The sequence below is a fragment of the Notothenia rossii genome, assembly GCF_949606895.1.
Source record: "Notothenia rossii genome assembly, chromosome: 4".
Taxonomy (NCBI): domain Eukaryota; kingdom Metazoa; phylum Chordata; class Actinopteri; order Perciformes; family Nototheniidae; genus Notothenia; species Notothenia rossii.
The window spans coordinates 94330861-94350792 of NC_136902.1; the positions used below are offsets into that span (position 1 = coordinate 94330861).

General features: G+C 43.8%; 1 protein-coding gene across 1 annotated transcript; it reads right to left on the bottom strand.

Moving 5' to 3' along the window:
- Positions 1-1368: 1368 nt before the first annotated feature.
- Positions 1369-2325, bottom strand: LOC307034995 (olfactory receptor 10A6-like; the record flags this gene model as incomplete). Its single annotated transcript, XM_079673921.1, has 1 exon — positions 1369-2325. The coding sequence occupies one exon, from the start codon at positions 2323-2325 to the stop codon at positions 1369-1371; it is 957 nt and encodes a 318-aa protein (XP_079530047.1).
- Positions 2326-19932: the final 17607 nt, after the last annotated feature.

Sequence of the window (19932 nt, forward strand, 5' to 3'; positions counted from 1 at the left end):
AGGATTGCCGAAGACACTACACTACCCATAATCCCCAGCTATCGTTTGGGACTACAGTCCCGTTGACAAACCCCGTGATTAATCTTCAAGCTCTGGGATTTGGATGTTGGAGTGGCAGTGCGCCAAGGTTACGCCGAGCGTCAAGCTCTTTGAAATGGAACGAAACCACGGCAGACTATTCAAAACTGGACTCGAACGCCCCCCCAGAACTACACATGCTGGCTATTGTGTTTCGCAACATGTTCTCTATGGCATGTCTCTACTGGGAATTGTAGTTTTAAAAGACGTTTTCGTTTTTCCCAAAATTAGAAGTTGACAGTAAACTGTGTACAGCCCTGGAGGTTTAGGCGATAGGAAACACATTGGTGTGTACACATTTAAAACATGTAATTACTAAATGGGTGAAAATCGCTTGTATCCATAATGGGCAAAATTAATATATACCCACATGACAGCTCATTGTTACTTTGTAATTCTACTCCACTACAATTCAGAGGTTAACCTGGTATTTTTACTCCACTACATTTATTTGAGTTACTTTGCAGATTCTGATTAATGATGTGGAATATAAACAACCCTTAAATCAGACTTTAGTTACACCTGAGTAAAATTCAGGGAAGGTGATTTTCCAGTGCCAACAATCAGGAGAGATATTTGATAGTTGGTGCTTGAGAAGACTAAACATTTGACCATATCTTCCCTTCTAAAAGGGTTAAATTAATAATCTTTTTTCTCAAAGTAATGATAAACCTGTGAGTTGGATGTAGAAGGGTCAGAATCAATATAGATGTTTTTTATTTTAAAGAAAATTCAGATTGAACATGGTAAAAAACTGTAAATTATAGTGTCCGTCCAAAAATTATGTTTTACTTATAGTGAAAACTACCCTTGGATGATGGTAAGGTAGACTATAAGCTTTAGGAATCCAAACTATAACATATAATAAGTACCCTGTATCAAGGTTAATGCAAAACAAGGGACATTTGACCTTTTTAGAGAGATTTAGCAAAAACAACTCCACCTCTGGGGTGATTTGGGTGGAAGGTAGAATATAAATGACAGGCCTCTCTCATCTTTTTAAGTGGGAGAACTTGCACAATTGGTGGCTGACTAAATACTTTTTTGCCCCACTGTATATTTACATTTCGTTTTAAATGTATTCAAAGGCTATTTATTAATATAGGTTAATATTTTCACTGTGTTTACATTAAGGTGACATTTTTCAGTTTATTCAGGAATATTGGAATGCATGTGTATATAAAATAAATACTACAAACACTATGAACATAGTACACATTTTTCCCATTTAATAAAATGTTTTAATCTGCACATTTCAAGACAAGATATTAAGATCCATTCACTGACACTTTAGTTATTAGACCTACCAGCCAACAGTTTATAACAGAGCACATGTTTACATATGTTTCTTAGTTTGGACATTTGCAGTCCGTACATGACAGGGTTCATTAGTGGCTGTATGGTGAGAAAATACAATGAGAGAATAATACGCAGCACACTGGGAACACCGCTCATATCAAATCTACTCTGAAGTATTTCAAAGCTGCAGCCAAAAGAGAAGTTGAGGAGGGAAACAAGGTGAGGTGTGCAGGTACTGAGAGCTTTCTGTCTGGTCTGTTTGGAGCCAGAGAAACACACTCTGAGGATCTTAATGTACGAGAAGAGGATTGGAAACAAAGGGACAAAGACAGATAAAACAGTGTTAAAAAGTCCATAAATGTTGTTCACCTGAGTTTCAGAACATGCCAACTTCACAACAGCATAGTTACTACAATACAAACCATTTATGATGTTTCCACAAAGTGTCAAACGGATGCTTAAATATAACGTTGTCGGGAACTTTACAAAAGAGTACAACCAAAGCAGAATAATGAAGATGAGCGCCTTGTGAGAAGTCATACGTGTGTTATATTGCAGAGGATAACAGATAGCAAGATATCTGTCATAAGACATGACGGTTAAATTGTAAAACTCAATACCTCCATATGTATGCAAGCAGAAAATCTGCAGGAAGCAGAGCGGAGCAGAAACAGTGTGAATGTCAGAGAGGATCTGAACCAGAAGGAATGGAAACAGCCCTGTACTACCATACAGTTCATTTACAAACAGGCTGCACAGAAAAAGGTACATAGGTTCATGTAAGCTCCTGTTCACACAGATAACCACAATCAGAGACGTGTTGGCAACAACAATCACAATGTACAACATGGCAGTTATCATGAAACACAAGTACCTCAAATATCCAACATTCAAATAAGCTTCAAGAATGAAATAGGATACAGTTAGTGGAGTTGAATTGGACATCATTCTTAGAGGCTAAACGTTAGTATATCTGAGCACTTTTGAACTTCACAGTCTTAACTTACCACCCCCCCCCAGAGTGTGTCAGGAACTGTAAATGAATGCAACATGAGCACATCACACAGTGCAGTGTCTCTCACCTGCTGTGCTGCAGACTGCTGCAGTCCCTTCTGTCAGCTGCAGAGACTTCTGCTGCTTTAAAGCTTCCAGAACACCAGAACCCAACAGGCCAGCCCCTCACCATCAGGACCCAGACCAGCCTATCATCAAGAAAGTCATGTTTGGAGCAGCTCAATCTTTAGTTGACACATGTAAACGGTCAAACATTTTCTTTTCTCCTTTGACTTATCAACTATTCTTTTGCAATATAGCATAACAAATGACATGGGGTTTTCCGTTCAAAATTGTAAGTTATCTACTCTTTTGGAGGAGATTGTAAAAGTTCTCTAAAAATACAGGAAAAAAGCACATTATGATGTAGAGATGACAAATCCGGATCCTTTTACGGACTTAAGTTCTTCTGAGTCAGTCATTGAAGAGGTCCGGATCATAAGAGTCCTCTGAATCATATGAGTCACCAAGAGCGTAGAAATCCTATCGGTGAAACAGGAGCACATAGTCTCCAACTTCAAATAAATTCAAATGTTAGAGCTACTAGTGAAGGGCGCAGTCCACTGTTTGTGTATTTGTAATTTTGAATTTGTCACACACAAAAACATGATCTAACAACGTTTGTGTCTTAATGCTTGATTATTGCAGTATTTGGCTTCTTACAGTTGACTGGGTGAAGTCGTCAAATGATCTGTGCACAGTATGCATCTACGTTATCACAAACAGAGCTGACACTCACTGAGTCTGAAAACCATGACGAGTCTGAAACCGCTCGCTCTTCTCACTGTGTGGAGTAATCCACTCATTCAGTCCGCTCACCGAATCTGAGTCTGCTGTTGACTCGTGCATGATGAGTCTGGATCTCTGGATCTGCTACGGTTACGGCTCTGAGTCCCCACGAGTCTGCTATGTTTTCCACAGTGAGTCGGGATTTGCGAATCTGAGTCTGCTGTTGACTCGTGCATGATGAGTCTGGATCTCTGGATCTCTGGATCTGCTACGGATACGGCTCTGAGTCCCCACGAGTCTGCAGGAAGTTTCACTGATCCGCGTCCCCTGAGCCAAAGGATAACTTCTGGCAGCTATCCTACTTGCTAAAGGCTAGGCAGGTGGACTGGGGTGCGTTTTAATGTGATTTTACACGTTATAAGGAGAGTAGCGAGTGAAGCAATTTATAGTTTTAATTTATACGTCACCAGGTGTAGGAGTCAAAGGACTCGGGTTAATGGAGAGGGGAGACTCGTCACTCCCAGGTCATTACTAGGATCCGGGTTAATGATCCGGATGAATCAGGACTCACCCATCTCTATTATGATGGTGTACTTCTGGTTAGGCTTCAGGAAGCCAATTTGATATGTTTGTAATGATAAGAGCTTTGTGTATTTGTGATGCCCCATCAGGTTATGATCAGATGAGCAAGTTGTTCATTTCATTTCATTTCAAGCCTTTATTTAATCAGATGAATCCCATTGAGATCATTGATCTCTTTTTCAAGGGAGACCTGCTCAAGTAGTTCCACATGAAACATAGAAACATAGACAGAACAACAAGGACATCAGTACAGCATCATTTACACAATTATCCACAGAAACAGGTACCAATAGCTTCCGATTGAGTAGCATCCAACCAAGCTTTAAAAACATTTAGTGGCACCAGATTGCTCAGTTTCCATTTAATTTGCAGACTATTCCAAGACAGTGGAGCTGCGCATCTAAAAGCTGTCTTCCCTAAGACAGTCCTAGCAGTTGGCACATTTAATAAAACCACAGCATTCGATCTCAGGCAGTAGCCACTTACAATTCACCGTGAGATCAGTGAGCAGATATAAGATGGAAGTTTCCCTAACATGGCTTTGTATATAAAAATGTACCAGTGACTGAGCCTCCGTACAGTTAGTGAAAGCAAACCAGCCCTTGCATACAGGGTACAGTGATGTGTTAATGCTTTACAATTTGTCACAAATCTTAGAGCACTGTGATACGCAGCATCTAACTTGACCAGGCAATTGGCCGGTGCATTCATATAGATCAGATCACCATAGTCCAGCACAGGTCAAAAGGTCACAGAGCCTTTTCCTGGCCTCAAGCGAGAAACTTGTTTCTGAAAAAGAAACCTAGCCTAACCTTCAGCTTTTTAAGCAGGTTATTGACATGAAGTTTAAAAGAGAGACAATCATCAAGCCAGATACCAAGGTATTTGTAACAGGTAACCACTTCAAGTTTTATTCCTTGCGTAGTTACAATATCTAAAACAGGCTCTGGTGTCTTTTTAGCTTTTTAAAAGAGCATTACCTTGGTTTTATCAACATTTAAAATAAGCTTTAGTTCAGAGAGCTGAGTCTGAATAATGTTAAAAACAGCCTGTAATTTAACACCAGCCTCCTGAATGGAGGGACCTGCACAGTACATCACGGTATCATCCGCATAAAAATGTAAAGTGGCTTCATCGACATTTTCACCTAAACTGTTGATGGAGATTGAGAATAAAAGTGGACCTAAAACAGAACCTTGAGGAACACCATTAGCAATGTTTAACCACTCAGAAGACAGCCCATCAAAGTGAACACATTGGGACCTTTCAGAGAGGTCGTTCACAAACCACCCACTGCATGGCTGGATATGCCAATACTGAGTAGCCTCTGCTTTAAGATGCGATGATCGACGGTATCAAGCGCTTTGGAGAGGTCAATAAATAGAGCTGCACAACTCTGCTTATTATCTAGCATACTAGTAATGTCATTCCTCTTTCATTGTTGCAGTGATGCTGCTGTGTTGCTTTCTGAAGCCTGACTGATGTTAAGACAGGATGTCATGTTTACATAAAAACTCCTTTACCTGTTCACTCACTAGGCGTTCGAGCACCTTCGCCAGAACTGACAACTTAGAGATTGGCCTATAGTTATTTAATAAGGTGGCCTCCCCTCCTTTTAGTAGAGGCAAGACATAAGCAGACTTCCACAATTTTGGAATTGTGTTTGTGTTGAGGGAGAGGTTAAAATGAGTAGTGAGAGGTGGAGCAATAAAATCTGCAGCTATCTTTAAAAAGAAAGGTTCTACGTTGTCCGGGCCAGCCGGTTTCTTAGGATCTAACTTGGTTAAGGCTTCATGAACAACATTAACAGTAAAAGGAGTAAAACTGAAAGGGTTTTCCAGACCACATTGTTCAGAGTCACGGACTGGGGTGTTCACAGAAGCAGAAGCACAGTCAGGGACAGAATCACACAGAGAGCCACAGGACACAAAATGCTCATTAAAGCAATTTAGCATAGTAGCCCTGTCTGATATAGAGCCAGATGCTATGGTAATGCACGGAGGTAGCTCATTACGGATCTCACCGGTGGATAACGATTTAATGGCTTTCCAACATTTTCCAGGATTATTCAGATTCTTTGTGGAAACTGACAGATAGTACTTTGACTTAGCACTTTTGATGTGAAGTGAAGCTATTCCTTAGCTGCCTAAAACACAGCCATTCTACCTCTGAGCCTGATTTCCTAGCCTTTGCCCAGGCCTTGTTTCTCTCATGAAGGAGACTGGACAGCTCAGCAGAAAACCAAGGATTGTCTCGTCCCTTTACTCTAAATGTACGCAGGGGTGCATGTCTATCAATGATCTCCATAAAACCAAGATAAAAATAAGACCATGCAGTTTCTACATCAGCACACAGATCCATTTTCCCCGATCAAAATCAAACAGATCATGAACAAAACCCTGCTCCACAAAATGTTTTCTGTCTCTCTTAATGATAATACGAGGTTTAACCTTTTGGACCTTAGTGTCCCTAATTGTGGCTACAGCACAGTGGTCACTCACATCATTTGCAAATACTCCCACAGATTAGTATTTATGGGGAACATTTGTTAGAATGAGATCAATTAGGGAGGATTTATTAGGGACTTAATGTTAGGACGAGTAGGACTGTCTATAATCTGAGTAACATTCAGAGAGATACAAAGGTTTTTAAAATCCTCTGACACTGCAGTTAACCAGTCCCAGTTCAAATCTCCAAGCAGCACTATTTCCTTGTAGTCTAGTTGCGATAAAAGTTTTGCTAGTGAAGACAAGGAGTCCTTGCCAGCTGAGGGGGGTCTCTAGCAGCCCACCACCATGACCTGTTGACCCTTTGCCACTTCTATATTTAAGGCTACACATTCAAATTGCTTACTGATAGATTTGGAAACTACAGTGGTTACACTGAACTTATTTTTAACATAAATGGCAACACCACCACATATATATTAGGCCGGTCGGTACGATACACATTATAACCATTTAAGGCGATGTCAGAGGCCAACATAGATTTATCTAGCCATGTTTCTGATAAAACAATGAGGTCAGCCTCAGTCGAGCTCGGACAAAGTCTAGTTTACCTAACAGACTGCGCACATTCAAGTGGATGAAACCAACCCAGACCTAGCTTTACAATCAGCAGGAGTAGCGATCTGACTACTACTACTGGGCGGACCAGGGTTAGGTTGCACATTTCCTGATAGCAATAACAACAAGAAAACCAGACATCTTTTCCTCTTAAACGACACACATACATTGTCATCTAATTTAGAAACACCAGCAAAGTCTGTGAAAGTGTGATTTGAGCTTAAGAAGCAGTCCTGAAGAACCATCATCGCAGGGAAACAAAAAAGACAAACATATTTTGTTGAGCAGATTGTCTGTGACAAGGCAACCGGTAATTGTTTGAGTATCACATCCGAACCTTTGCAGGGGATGCCCACTGCGGGTAGCAGAACAGACCTGAGTCCAGTAGACTTCTCAGAATGACTAGAGATCTTCTCATAGTCCAAAACAGTTAACAGGCACAGCAGAAGAATCCTGACATGGGCCATTCTCCCAGACCAGCACACAGTATCCGCGATGTTCCTGGGGCAAATCAGCACAGCAGCAAAGGGCAGGCGAAAGCAGCAGCGTGGAAGCGCTCCGGTCCCTCCGCGGTATCCCCAGGGTGAAAAGACTCCTCAGCAAGCAGCACACGACACCGCAGCACACGACAGGCGGGAGCAGGCCTCCGCAACAGCAGAACCAGGACAGGTGGAAAGTAGGCCCCAGTCGCGTTAAATCCGCAACAGGTGGAGCCGCTCTGTCCCTCCGCGATGACTCCGGGGGAAAACCCCCTCGACACAGCCGTACTCGACAGGTGGGAGTAGGCCTCCACAGACCGCAGACAACTAAAAACTACTAGTTGTTATACAAACTACTACTTGTATAAGCAGGGATGGCTAAAATGTTTGTGAGCAAGAGAGCTAGATGCTAACAGATGCCAACAGGTAGTGGGAGCCTGTCAAAATTGCGACTGCCTCACGCAACTTCAGAACATTACAGTTCAGTCAAAGTTTATAGTTAAATACAATGTGGGGAATGTCATGCCATCGAAAGCAAGCAGCAGAGGGGAACGCCATGGAGAGCGGGGCCTCTCAGGTGAACCACTCTGAGCTGTCGGCACTAATATGAATAAGAGAGGAGATAGGAGCCGCTTTCGAGAGATTCCAGCCGCAGCTTGATGCTTTAAAGGGAGAACTTGAATCATGTTGTCAGAGGCTCGGTGATATGGAAGAGGGGCTGACCAATATGGATTGTAGGGTTGCTATACTCGAAACCGCAAATGGCAATCTAAAAAAGGAAAACAAAGAGTTTATAGACAAAATAGAGAGGATGGAGATTCAAAGCAGAAAGTTTAATCTTCGTGTGATTGGACTGAAAACGGACATTGAGAAGAGCGATCCCATTGGCTTTGTGAGAAACTTTTAAATGAGGTGTTTGGAAGTGAGCTCTCATGTGAACCGGCAGTCGAGATTGCATACAGGGTTGTTGGGCAGGGGACTGATTTGAGACCCAGACCTATGATTGTCACTATGCAGAGATATCAAGCTAAGGAAGCTATCTTGAAGCTGGCAAGAAGCAAGGGAGAGATTATTTTCCGTGCGAGTGAAGATATTTCCTGATATTACTCCGGATATTGCCAGGAAGAGAGCCCTATTTAATGACGTCAGGATGCGCAAGACTGAGGTTAGGCAGGGACTATTGTTCCCTGCAACGCTCATCGTAACCTTCAATGGACAAACCAAACTTTATCGGGACTGTAGTGAAGCCGGGCGTTTCTATAAAACACTGATAAGCCCGGTTTCAGCTCAAAACAGAAATGAAGGTGGGAAATGACTGATTGACTTGATAGATGGTATGATTATGCATATTAGGAGAAGAAATGAATTGTATTATGAAAATGGAAATTATTTTCTTGTGGGCCAATATTCACTGGTCTATGAGTTATCTACTCATTTATTTGAACTTATTTACTTCATGAACTGCAAGTATGAAATTAGGCTTATTAGATTTTGAATAGAGACCAATTTCAACTGGTCTCTATTGTTGTTCATTCCTCCTAAAACGTAATTTGTATTTATTAACTAGATCTGGTGTTGCGAGACATTACCATGAATCGATTTCATACTATAATCTAAAAATGTTTGGGAGCTACCGGGAGGCTCGTCTAATTGAGCGAGTGAGTATGCACATTTATAGCAATCTATGTGCAGATAAATGTTGGGTTATGTATGTGATGGTTTGTGCGGTTGAAATTGTGTTACATGTATGTTTTAGTTAAGCTCTCATTTTGATAGGAAGTGAAAAAGAGATAACATTTAAATAGCCATCTTAATGTTGAATAAGTTCCAAAGTAAAGGGTTTAAATTGGCTCACATAAATATATATAGTCTTAAAAATAAAGTGTCTGAGATAGTGAAAGTTGAAAGTGTGTCTGATTCGAAAGATGAAGGAGTGAAATGTGGCAGTGGGTAGAGAGAGAAACCCCATTTAGTGGAGATCAGGAGACCCGTGACGCCACCCCTGCCAGACGGCCTTGGTATTGGGCAATAGGACTTCAATGCTTTAGGAAATGGATGCAGTGAATTCCTACTCAATCAAAATAAATCATATACTATGGTATTTGGCACAAGACAGAGCCTTAAAACGAAAAAAAAAGATTCCATTATAACGTGTAATGATGGTACCGCTCTGCAAAAAGTTGATACAATTAAATACTTGGGTCTATTGTTCGAATACATGCTGCCAAGCATTTATTTTGGTCATAGTTTGTTGCGTTAAAAGAAACAGCTTACACCCACTGTCCGAAAGAAACTTGCCTTATTATAAATATAAATGATATTGCCACTGTTTGATTATGCTGATGTTCTTTACCAAATTGCATCCAAAACTGACCTCCAACCATATAACATAAACCATAACATAAAGCATACATAAATCTCTGTAGGTTCGCTCTTCGATGTAACTACACCACTCATCACTGTGAATATAGCTGACTAAAATGGCCTCCGCTCAATACAAGAAGACATATTCACAGGCTGCAACTCATATTCAATTGAATACACCAAGACCATCCATACTTTCTACAACATATATTAGTACCACATTCCTCCACATTGTTGAGTTTTCCATATTTAGTTCAATAATTTAATTTTTTTTAATATAATCTTGTATAACCCACAATGAAAAAGTCATTATATATTTCACGTTCCTCTATACTGACAGTATATACAAAATGTAAACGGTTCGGAACATTTATAGTCACTATTAGTCTCACTGTTTCAGCAGAGGGGAGACAGCAGTCTTCACTCACTGAAGGAAGGGTAAAGACAAATGCCGTGGGGTCCACAAAACGAGCCAACGCCCCAGGGAAGGGCCTTCTACGGCGGGGATCAGTCCGGGAGTCCATTCGATGCAAAGTTGACACCGAGTGCACCGAAAAATCCTGCAGAAGTCACTACCCCCTACCCCCTGAGAGACGGACCACCTGGCCGACTTTGGGACCGTTTGGGCAACTTTGGAAATAAGATATTTTAGGGGCGATGACCCCAGAATGTTAGGCCCTTCCAGCCACTTTGGGGGGTCTTGGGGCAAAACAGGCCTTTAATTGGGGGGGTCTGGGTGGGTTCGGGTGAAAATAATGCTTTCAAATGTAAATGAGCCGGATTTTAGCTTTGAGCTAATTTCCATCTGTAGTGGATACATACAACATTTCTGAACATGACAGTTATACACATGGGAAAAATAAATACATGATATACAGAAAGAGCATGAGCAGCATACAAGCATTTACCACATGGCAGTACACTGTAGCAGCTACGACATATAAAGTGCAAGAGAAGATATAAGAGCTAAACATAACTATATACAAGGTCATATTCCAAACATGCCACGGGCTACATGCATGTCACTTTCAATTAGTCATCTCTGAGGCCACTTTCCTCAGTACACCAACTTTCATGCAGATTGGAGCAACTTTCTTTTCAACCTGTTTTCAGGAAAAGACTTCAGAGATTAGTTTGAAAAGGCCCAAAGGTCAAAGGTTCTCCAATTATCTCCAACATCAGCACACTCAATCCCTGGGCTGGAAGCATAACACAGTTCAAGTCTCAGCTTCCTGGCCCAATGCAATGTTGAAATATGGTCATGTCCATACATGACATTGTGCAGTTATGTATTTGAAGTGTACAGTACACTTCAAATTCATAGTTTTAAAATTGACGAAAAACCAAAGGATGTCCAATAATCTCTAAAATGTAGCCACTCAATCCTCGGGTTGGGTTCATGACACAGTCCAAATATCATCTTCCTGGCCTGTTGCATTGTGGAGATATGGCCCTGTACACTTCAAATACATAACTCCAGATCGCAGGTTATGTATTTGAATGCCCAGTACACTTCAAATACCCAGTACACTTCAAATACCCAGTACACTTCAAATACCCCAGACAATTTAGTTATGTATTTGAAGTGGACTGGAACATATATATCTCCTAAGTGTGTTAATGGGGTAAACGGGTGTGCATGCCCCCCAAACTGTGGGTGTGATCCCCAGGGCCCCATGTGTCCCAGTACCAAGTTTGGAGGCCTTGCAAGACAGCTCAATCTTTGAAATTGTCGAGTTGACTAAATCTTCTCAACGATAAATCATCAGTTGGCCTTAATAGCACAGTCGGAGTATCGGCTCCCCATGTCGATGCATCGTTGAGATTTGGTCCCGTACATTTCCGAGTTTGCCGTCCACTTCCATGGCACAGTAGTGTGTTCCCGAGAGGATATCCACTTCAAATACATAAATGCAGGATCTCGGGTTGTCGAAAGCAATGCGGTATTGTTCGAAGCGGACGTCCGCCTCGAATACCCGAGCTCTGAGGGCGTATTGGAATTGGTCTTCAATTTGAAATGCCCTACTGATGTCACCTCTGAGTATGTTCCTCCGAATTCTTCCTAAATGGGTTTTTAACAACAACTGCAGAGGGCAGTCTATTTGACAACCGGCCACCTATGTGGATTTGCCTCGGAATTCTACCTGAACAGGTTTTTAACATGTTAACCTGTTAAGCACTGAGCCTGTTTTTCCGGCCTCAGGCTCGAAAATGACATGCCCAGAACAAATGACCATATCTTCACTTCTAAAACGGGTACATTAATAATGTTTTTTCTCAAAGCAATGATAAACCTGTGAGTTGGATGTAGAAAAGTCAAAATCAATATAGAAGTTTTTTATTTTAAAGTAAATTCAGATTGAACATAGTAAAAATGTTTTAATTGTAGTGTCCGTCCAAAAATAAATTACCTATAGTGAAAACCACCCTTGGATGATGGTAAGGTAGACTAAAAGCTTTAGGAATCCAAACTATAACATAATAAGTACCCTGTATCAAGATTGATGCAAAACAAGTTTTAGAGAGGTTTAGCAAAGGAAACTCACTTCTGGGGACATTTGGGTGGATTTGCCATATCTCTGGCCCCCCTCGGTCGATTTTGATGATTGACATCTCTTTTGAACCGTTAGAGACAATAGAATTGAGGGGAAGTTCCTAAAATCCATCTAAACATTACCCGTTGGTGAATGCATGCCAGCACGCCCAAAACCGGAAGCTGGGTTGTATTCCTCACACATTCTATATGAAAACAATATCATCATCATTATCAGCAATCATTTCAAAGTGACACAAATCCATCTAAACATTACCATTGAGAAGTACCAGTTAGAATGAAGCTCCATTACACTCTATATGAAAAATACATTTATTGCCAAATATGTTATGATGGATTATCAGTAATCATTTCAAAGGGACACAGAGACATTGGATTAACCTTCAGCAGTGTTTATATGCGTTAATGCCCTTGAACACAACTTTGGATCAAAAAACAGCAAAGGTAAGACATGTTTGCAGTTTTGGCCCCGTGAAGTGAAGTTGTGTGTTGTCTTTCCTGGCTTCGCTGCCGTGAATTTTGATCGCACACTGATGATAGCCGGCGATTCTGTGGAATTCCATTGGTATAAGCCGGCGGGGGCAAACACAACAATATTGCACGAAACTGTGTCTCAGGGCTTCTTAACATTTAACAACCTATTAATGTGTCATACCCACTTAACGGGAAGAAACTCACCATCAGAAGATATTAACAATTTTTAGCTAAACAAAACACAAGGGTACCAAGCATCTAAATGAGCAATAAGCGAACTTAGCACATAACTCTCTCACACTCACTGAAAAAATTGATACTTTGGATCAACTTGAAAAATTGCGCTAATTTGTTACAGCAATTTTTTTTAGTTCATTCCAAATAGATTTTTTTACCTCAAAAACATTAATATGGGTCAAGTAAAAAATATTGCTTCCATCTAAGATATATATTTACATTGACACAAAGTAATAAGATGATTCATTCTGGGGGCTGTGTTGTCTGGAACCTTGTGTTCCTGGTAGGGTCTCCCATGGCAAATTGGTCTCAGGCAAGGGGCCAGACTAAGATTGGTTCAAAAGACCTCATGAAAGACGACACACGAAGTGAGGATACCCGGCCCGGAGGAAGCCCGGGGTCCCCTTCTGGAGCCAGGCCCAGAAGGAGGACTCGTCGGCGAGCGTCTGGTGGCCGGGCTTGCCACGGAGCCCGGCCGGGCACAGCCCGAAAAGGCAACGTGGGCAACACCTCCGCTTCTCCGTCCCGCGGGCCCACCACCTACGGGAAACAGCAATGGGGTCGGGTGCGCTGCCAGAAGGGTGGCAGTGAAGGCAGAGGGTCTCGACGGACCAGACCCGGGCGACAGAAGCTGGCTTTGGGGACGTGGAACGTCACCTCTCTGGGGGGGAAGGAGTCGGAGCTTGTGCGGGAGGTGGAGCGTTACCAGTTGGATCTGGTTGGGCTCACCTCTACGCACAGCGTCGGCTCTGGAACCTTACTTCTGGATAGGGGTTGGACTCTATTCTTCTCCGGAGTTGCTCAAGGTGTGAGGCGCCGGGCGGGTGTGGGGATACTCACAAGTCCCCGGTTGGGTGCTTCGTTGTTGGAGTCTACCCCAGTGGACGAGAGGGTTGCCTCCCTACGCCTGCGGGTTATGGGGGGGAAAACTCTGACTGTTGTGTGTGCTTATGCACCCAACAGCAGTTCAGAGTATACGGCCTTCTTGGAGACCCTGGAAAGAGTCCTGTATGGGGCTCCTGAAGGGGACTCTTTAATCTTGCTGGGAGACTTCAACGCACATGTGGGCAATGATGGAGACACTTGGAGGGGAGTGATTGGGAGGAACGGCCCCCCTGATCTGAACCGGAGTGGTGGTTTGTTACTGGACTTCTGTGCTAGTCATGGATTGGCCATAACAAACACCATGTTCGAACATAAGGATGCTCATAAGTGTACGTGGTACCAGAGCACCCTAGGCAGAAGGTCCATGATCGATTTGGTTATCGTATCATCGGACCTGAGGCCGTATGTTTTGGACACTCGGGTAAAGAGAGGGGCGGAGTTGTCAACTGATCACCATCTGGTGGTGAGTTGGGTCGAGTGGCGGGGGAAGCCTTTGGATAGACCTGGTAAGCCCAAACGTGTAGTTCGGGTGAACTGGGAACGTCTGGAGGAGGCCCAAGTTCAGGAGGCCTTCAACTCACACCTCCGGCGGAGCTTTTCGGGCATTCCTGTGGAGGTTGGGGACATTGAACCAGAGTGGTCGGTGTTCAAAGCCTCTATTGCCGAAGCCGCGGCGGGGAGCTGTGGTCTCAAGGTCCTAGGTGCCTCAAGGGGCGGTAACCCTCGAACCTCCTGGTGGACACCGGTGGTCAGGGAAGCCGTCCGACTGAAGAAGGAGGCCTTCAGGGATTTGTTATCCCGGGGGACTCCCGAGGCAGTTGTAAGGTACCGACAGGCCCGAAGGGCAGCAGCCTCAGCCGTGGCCGAGGCAAAGCAGCGGGTGTGGGAGAAGTTCGGAGAAGACATGGAAAAAGACTTTCGGGCGGCACCAAAGTTGTTCTGGAAAACTGTCCGACACCTCAGGAGGGGGAAGCAGGGAACCATCCAAGCTGTGTACAGTAAGGATGGGACGTTGTTGACCTCAACTGATGGAGTGTTAGGGCGTTGGAAGGAGCACTTTGAGGAACTCCTGAACCCGACAACTCCGCCCTCTATGTTAGAGGCAGAGCTGGAGTATGAAGGGGGATCGACACCAATCTCCCGGGGGGAGGTCACTGAGGTCGTCAAACAACTTCACAGTGGCAAAGCCCCGGGGGTGGATGAGATCCGCCCAGAAATGCTGAAGGCTCTGGGTGTTGAGGGACTGTCATGGTTGACACGTCTCATCAACGTTGCGTGGAAGTCGGAAACAGTACCGAAGGAGTGGCAGACCGGAGTGGTGGTTCCCCTTTTCAAAAAGGGGGATCAGAGGGTGTGTGCCAATTACCGAGGCATCACACTACTCAGCCTCCCCGGGAAAGTTTACTCTAAGGTACTCGAAAGGAGGGTCAGGCCGATTGTCGAACCTCAGATTGAGGAGGAACAATGCGGATTCCGTCCTGGTCGTGGAACGACGGATCAGCTTTTTACTCTCGCAAGGATCCTGGAGGGTGCCTGGGAGTATGCTTATCCAGTCTACATGTGTTTTGTAGACTTGGAGAAGGCATATGACCGGGTTCCCAGGGAGTCACTGTGGGAGGTGCTGCGGGAGTATGGGGTGAGGGGGTCTCTACTCAGGGCCATCCAATCTCTGTACTCCCAAAGCGAGAGCTGTGTCCGGGTCCTCGGCAGTAAGTCGGACCCATTTCAGGTGAGGGTTGGTCTCCGCCAGGGCTGCGCTTTGTCACCAATCCTGTTTGTAATATACATGGATCGGATTTCGAGGCGTAGTCGTGGGGGAGGGGGTCTGCAGTTCGGTGGACTAAGGATTGCACCACTGCTTTTTGCAGATGATGTGGTTCTGATGGCTTCATCGGTCTGCGACCTTCAGCACTCACTGGATCGGTTCGCAACCGAGTGTGAAGCGGCTGGGATGAGGATCAGCACCTCCAAATCTGAGGCCATGGTTCTCAGCAGGAAACCGATGGACTGTCCACTCCAAGTAGGGAATGAGTCCTTACCCCAAGTGAAGGAGTTCAAGTATCTCGGGGTCTTGTTCTCGAGTGAGGGAACAATGGAGCGTGAGATGGGTCGGAGAATCGGAGCAGCGGGAGCGGTACTGCAGTCTCTTTACCGCACCGTTGTGACGAAAAGGGAGCTGAGCCAAAAGGCAAAGCTCTCTGTCTACCGGGCCATTTTCGTTCCTACCCTCACCTATGGTCATGAAGGATGGGTCATGACCGAAAGAACGAGATCGCGGGTACAAGCGGCCGAGATGGGTTTTCTCCGCAGGGTGGCTGGTGTCTCCCTTAGGGATAAGGTGAGAAGTTCGGTCATCCGGGAGGGACTCGGAGTTGAACCGCTCCTCCTTCGCGTCGAAAGGAGCCAGTTGAGGTGGTTCGGGCACCTAGTTAGGATGCCACCTGGGCGCCTCCCTAGGGAGGTGTTCCAGGCACGTCCAGCTGGGAAGAGACCAAGGGGTAGACCTAGAACCAGATGGAGGGATTATATCTCTTCTCTGGCCTGGGAGCGCCTTGGGATCCCCCAGTCAGAGCTGGTTGATGTGGCCAGGGAAAAGAAAGTTTGGGGCTCTCTGCTGGAACTGCTACCTCCACGACCCGACCACGGATAAGCGGGAGAAGATGGATGGATGGATTCTGAAGACCGCACAACATTTATTACTTTGTTATAACTAAATAACTTAATAACTAATAATCAGGAATCCTGAGGTCAAATTTAATACCTTTTAAGACCTTTTTTAAGACCCTTTCCATACATTTTAAGACCTCATCGCAACTTTGAGTTCTAACCGGTTACATTGGCAACACACTTTACCTCACATTGACTATATTGATTGTAAGATAGCAAAACTAAACATAGTGCAGACAGACTACTGAAGCCTCCTCTCCACATGAACTTCAACCTCTCTGTGAAGGTCAGGTTTAATGCAGTATGCTGCTTTGTTGCTTCTGTACTCTGTGCTCTTTCATTCCAGTCAAACTCCTCAGAAAACATTAGAAACCAGTATTTGACCAATAAACAAAACAATTGACAAAACTTTGAACTATGAAATATGTTAAACTTTGGTGAGCTTCAGCGGGGTAATGCCATATAGGAGCTCCCTCTCAAATACCCAGGGGTTCAATTGGGCTGGGGCTGTCCGGGGCTAAGCCCTGGCACATAGGACGATGCTCTGACGTCATCACCCTCACACATTTGTCATATGTTTACAAAAAAGGATATATGTGTTAAGACTTTTCTCGTTCTTAATATAGACTATATTTAGGGTCGATATGTGTTGACTTTACTTTAAAATAGCAGATCTCTGTGACCGGATATAGTTTGGCTTAGACCCCGGCCCCACGAGGAAGCATACGGTAAAACACATACGCAAACGCAAAAAAGTCTTCCGTTCACACGCATTCGATTCATTAAAGTGCCGGTCAGAGGTCTTCCTTGTTATTTATTGAGCTTTAAAACAAATTGATAACGACTCTGTTCTCTGTATAATAATATAAGAACATTTAATAAACGGTGCCTACCTCTCTTTTCCTCCCCCTCTTCTGACAGCCCAGCAGCAGCAGGTGACGTGGGGAAAGGGAGGCGGGCTATTTCATCGTTATCAGAAAATGATCATATAGGGCTTACACACGGAGCCGTTGGACCCCCAGAGTGTTGCGTATGCCGGTCTACCCACCTCGGGACCCGTTACCGTAGTCGTTTAGTTCCCCCCCCCCCACAGAGCGGAGCAAGGCAACGAAACTTAAAATAAGAAGCAGCATTTTACGCGCTTTGCATGGGGCCGCCTTGGGGGGTTTCCCGACATGTCGTTTCAGTAAATTAAAGGGTGTTTCATGTTGTCGTTGCTGTGAACCTTCTCAATACCTTGGAAAATGCCGTTTAATACTTTTTAATACTTTTTAATAGCCTTAATCTTCGCGAAATTGATTTATCCACTTTTAATACTTTTTAAGACCCCGTGGACACCCTGATATCCCAAGCGACTTACAATAAGTGCATTCGACCAGGAAGATACAACCTTGAAGAAAACAGAATCAAATAAGTACATCAGGTTTCATAGAGCCAAACATTTCAAGTGCTACTCAACTGGCTTTAGATAAGCCAGTCCTTTATTAGTATGTAAGTGCTTTGTTAGTAATTCTATCGCTCCAAGTGGAGTCGCCATTAAGAAGGGTTGAAGTAGCATTACCAGAATCTGTGAAGTCACATTCTTTTTAACTTCAAATGAAACATACAGAGGCCAAAACAATTAAGCAACGGAAAATACAGTTCAATCCCTAGCATTGCAATCTTTGAACAAGGTTGGCCTTTTGTGTCAGTTCAATCATTTCAACCAGATACGAGTTCTTGTAGAGACTGAGCTGGAGGGTGTGGATAAGATGTCAGTATCGTCTGATTGAGCAGACGCTGCTTCTTCACAGAGGGTAAAGATGTATTCTTGGACACCATCATCAGGTATTGGGATGACCTTGATAGTTGTAAAATCTTCAAGGTCAGCAGTGGATGTCAGGTTGACTAGTGCATCTCCAATGTCTCTGTCTTGATATTGCATTCTAAAACCTCCGCCTAGAGTGCCACAGTGAAGCTCCCTAGAACCCGGAAGTAAGTCAGCATTTTACCACTTCCTGTTCCTTAGACAAAAAAGCAATGCAATTTCTCCATAGGATTTAGGAAAATAGCTGGAGAAATGTCATTGCTTTTTTGTGGAGGGAACCGGAAGGAGTTTATTTCCGGGTTTTAGGACGCGTCACTGTGTCTCTCTATTTCACACACTTTCCTGACTTCATCAGTAAGCTGATTGTCTCTGGAATTCCATTAGGCAGAACTAGCTTCCTGGTGTCATCGGGATTCAGAAGAATTTGTAACTTGGCTGGCGTTTTCACGGTCATGTCAAGCAACCCAAAAGGAACTAGAAAGAACAAGAACATAAACAATGATATTAGTAATAGTGCAATGATACACTGACAACTGAAGCTGAGCGCAAGTGCAATCAGGAAGACCAATATCCTCTGGTGTTACACGTCATTTCAATACTCCCTCCTCTCTCAATAAGTGATCGGGGGCGTTACTCCCCAGCTAGCCAATCATCGCACCCGCTAACCCCTTTAAATCTGCTCTTCCCTCTCTGTCAGTTGTCATTCAGGGTGTCAATGCGCAACCCTCCTCCACCCCTTCACCTCCTGTCTCCTAATACAGGGCCAAGCTAGAACCTTCTCCCTCCAGACCGGACCGAACTACTTATCACCACCACCACTGTCTAGACCCAGGGGGGTTCATCGGAGCGGTTTTCCCCTCCTGAATGATCATCCTGCTAACCGGGGCCTAATCGCCAAACATCATTTCATTCACTTGTTGTAAACTGTCAATCATTATTCCTTCATATTATGTATCTGGTAATAAACATGTATTTCATACATCCCGTCTCTCCTGATGGAACTGAATGTCAGTGTCTCATAATAGTGACATGCCTGGAATGACAGAGCAAACGATTTCCACCAGTAGCTCTCAATAAACATACAGATGTGAGGATAGACTTTACATGCAACAATATTAATGAAGTGCAGTCTTGTATTTTTCATTTACTTGTACAATACATACTTTTTCTCATTTAACTTTAATATTTTAAAATGCCTGACTTAACATTTGGGTATCTAACTAGATATATTATCACTTGAGAGTAGAGTAACGCAGCATCCACACGGCAGCGTGCGTTGAAGCTAAATTCAATCACATCAATCTCCCGCCCCGGACACACAAGCACGCGGTGTGATTGGCTAGAGCTTGTACTGGCATATCATTTGATTGGCTGGCGCTTCCATCGAAGCCTGAAAAGTTGAACTTTTCTCAACTTTTGAAGCGAGAAACGGAGACAAAGTGAATGGGAAGCTGCGTTGAAGCTTCAACCAGGGTTCAAGTTATAAACTGAGCTGAATGGGGTCTTTAAAACACACACACACACACACACACACACACACACACACACACACACACACACACACACACACACACACACACACACACACACACACACACACACACACACACACACACCTCTACTTGCTACAAACTTAAATATGAAAAGGTTCTACACATC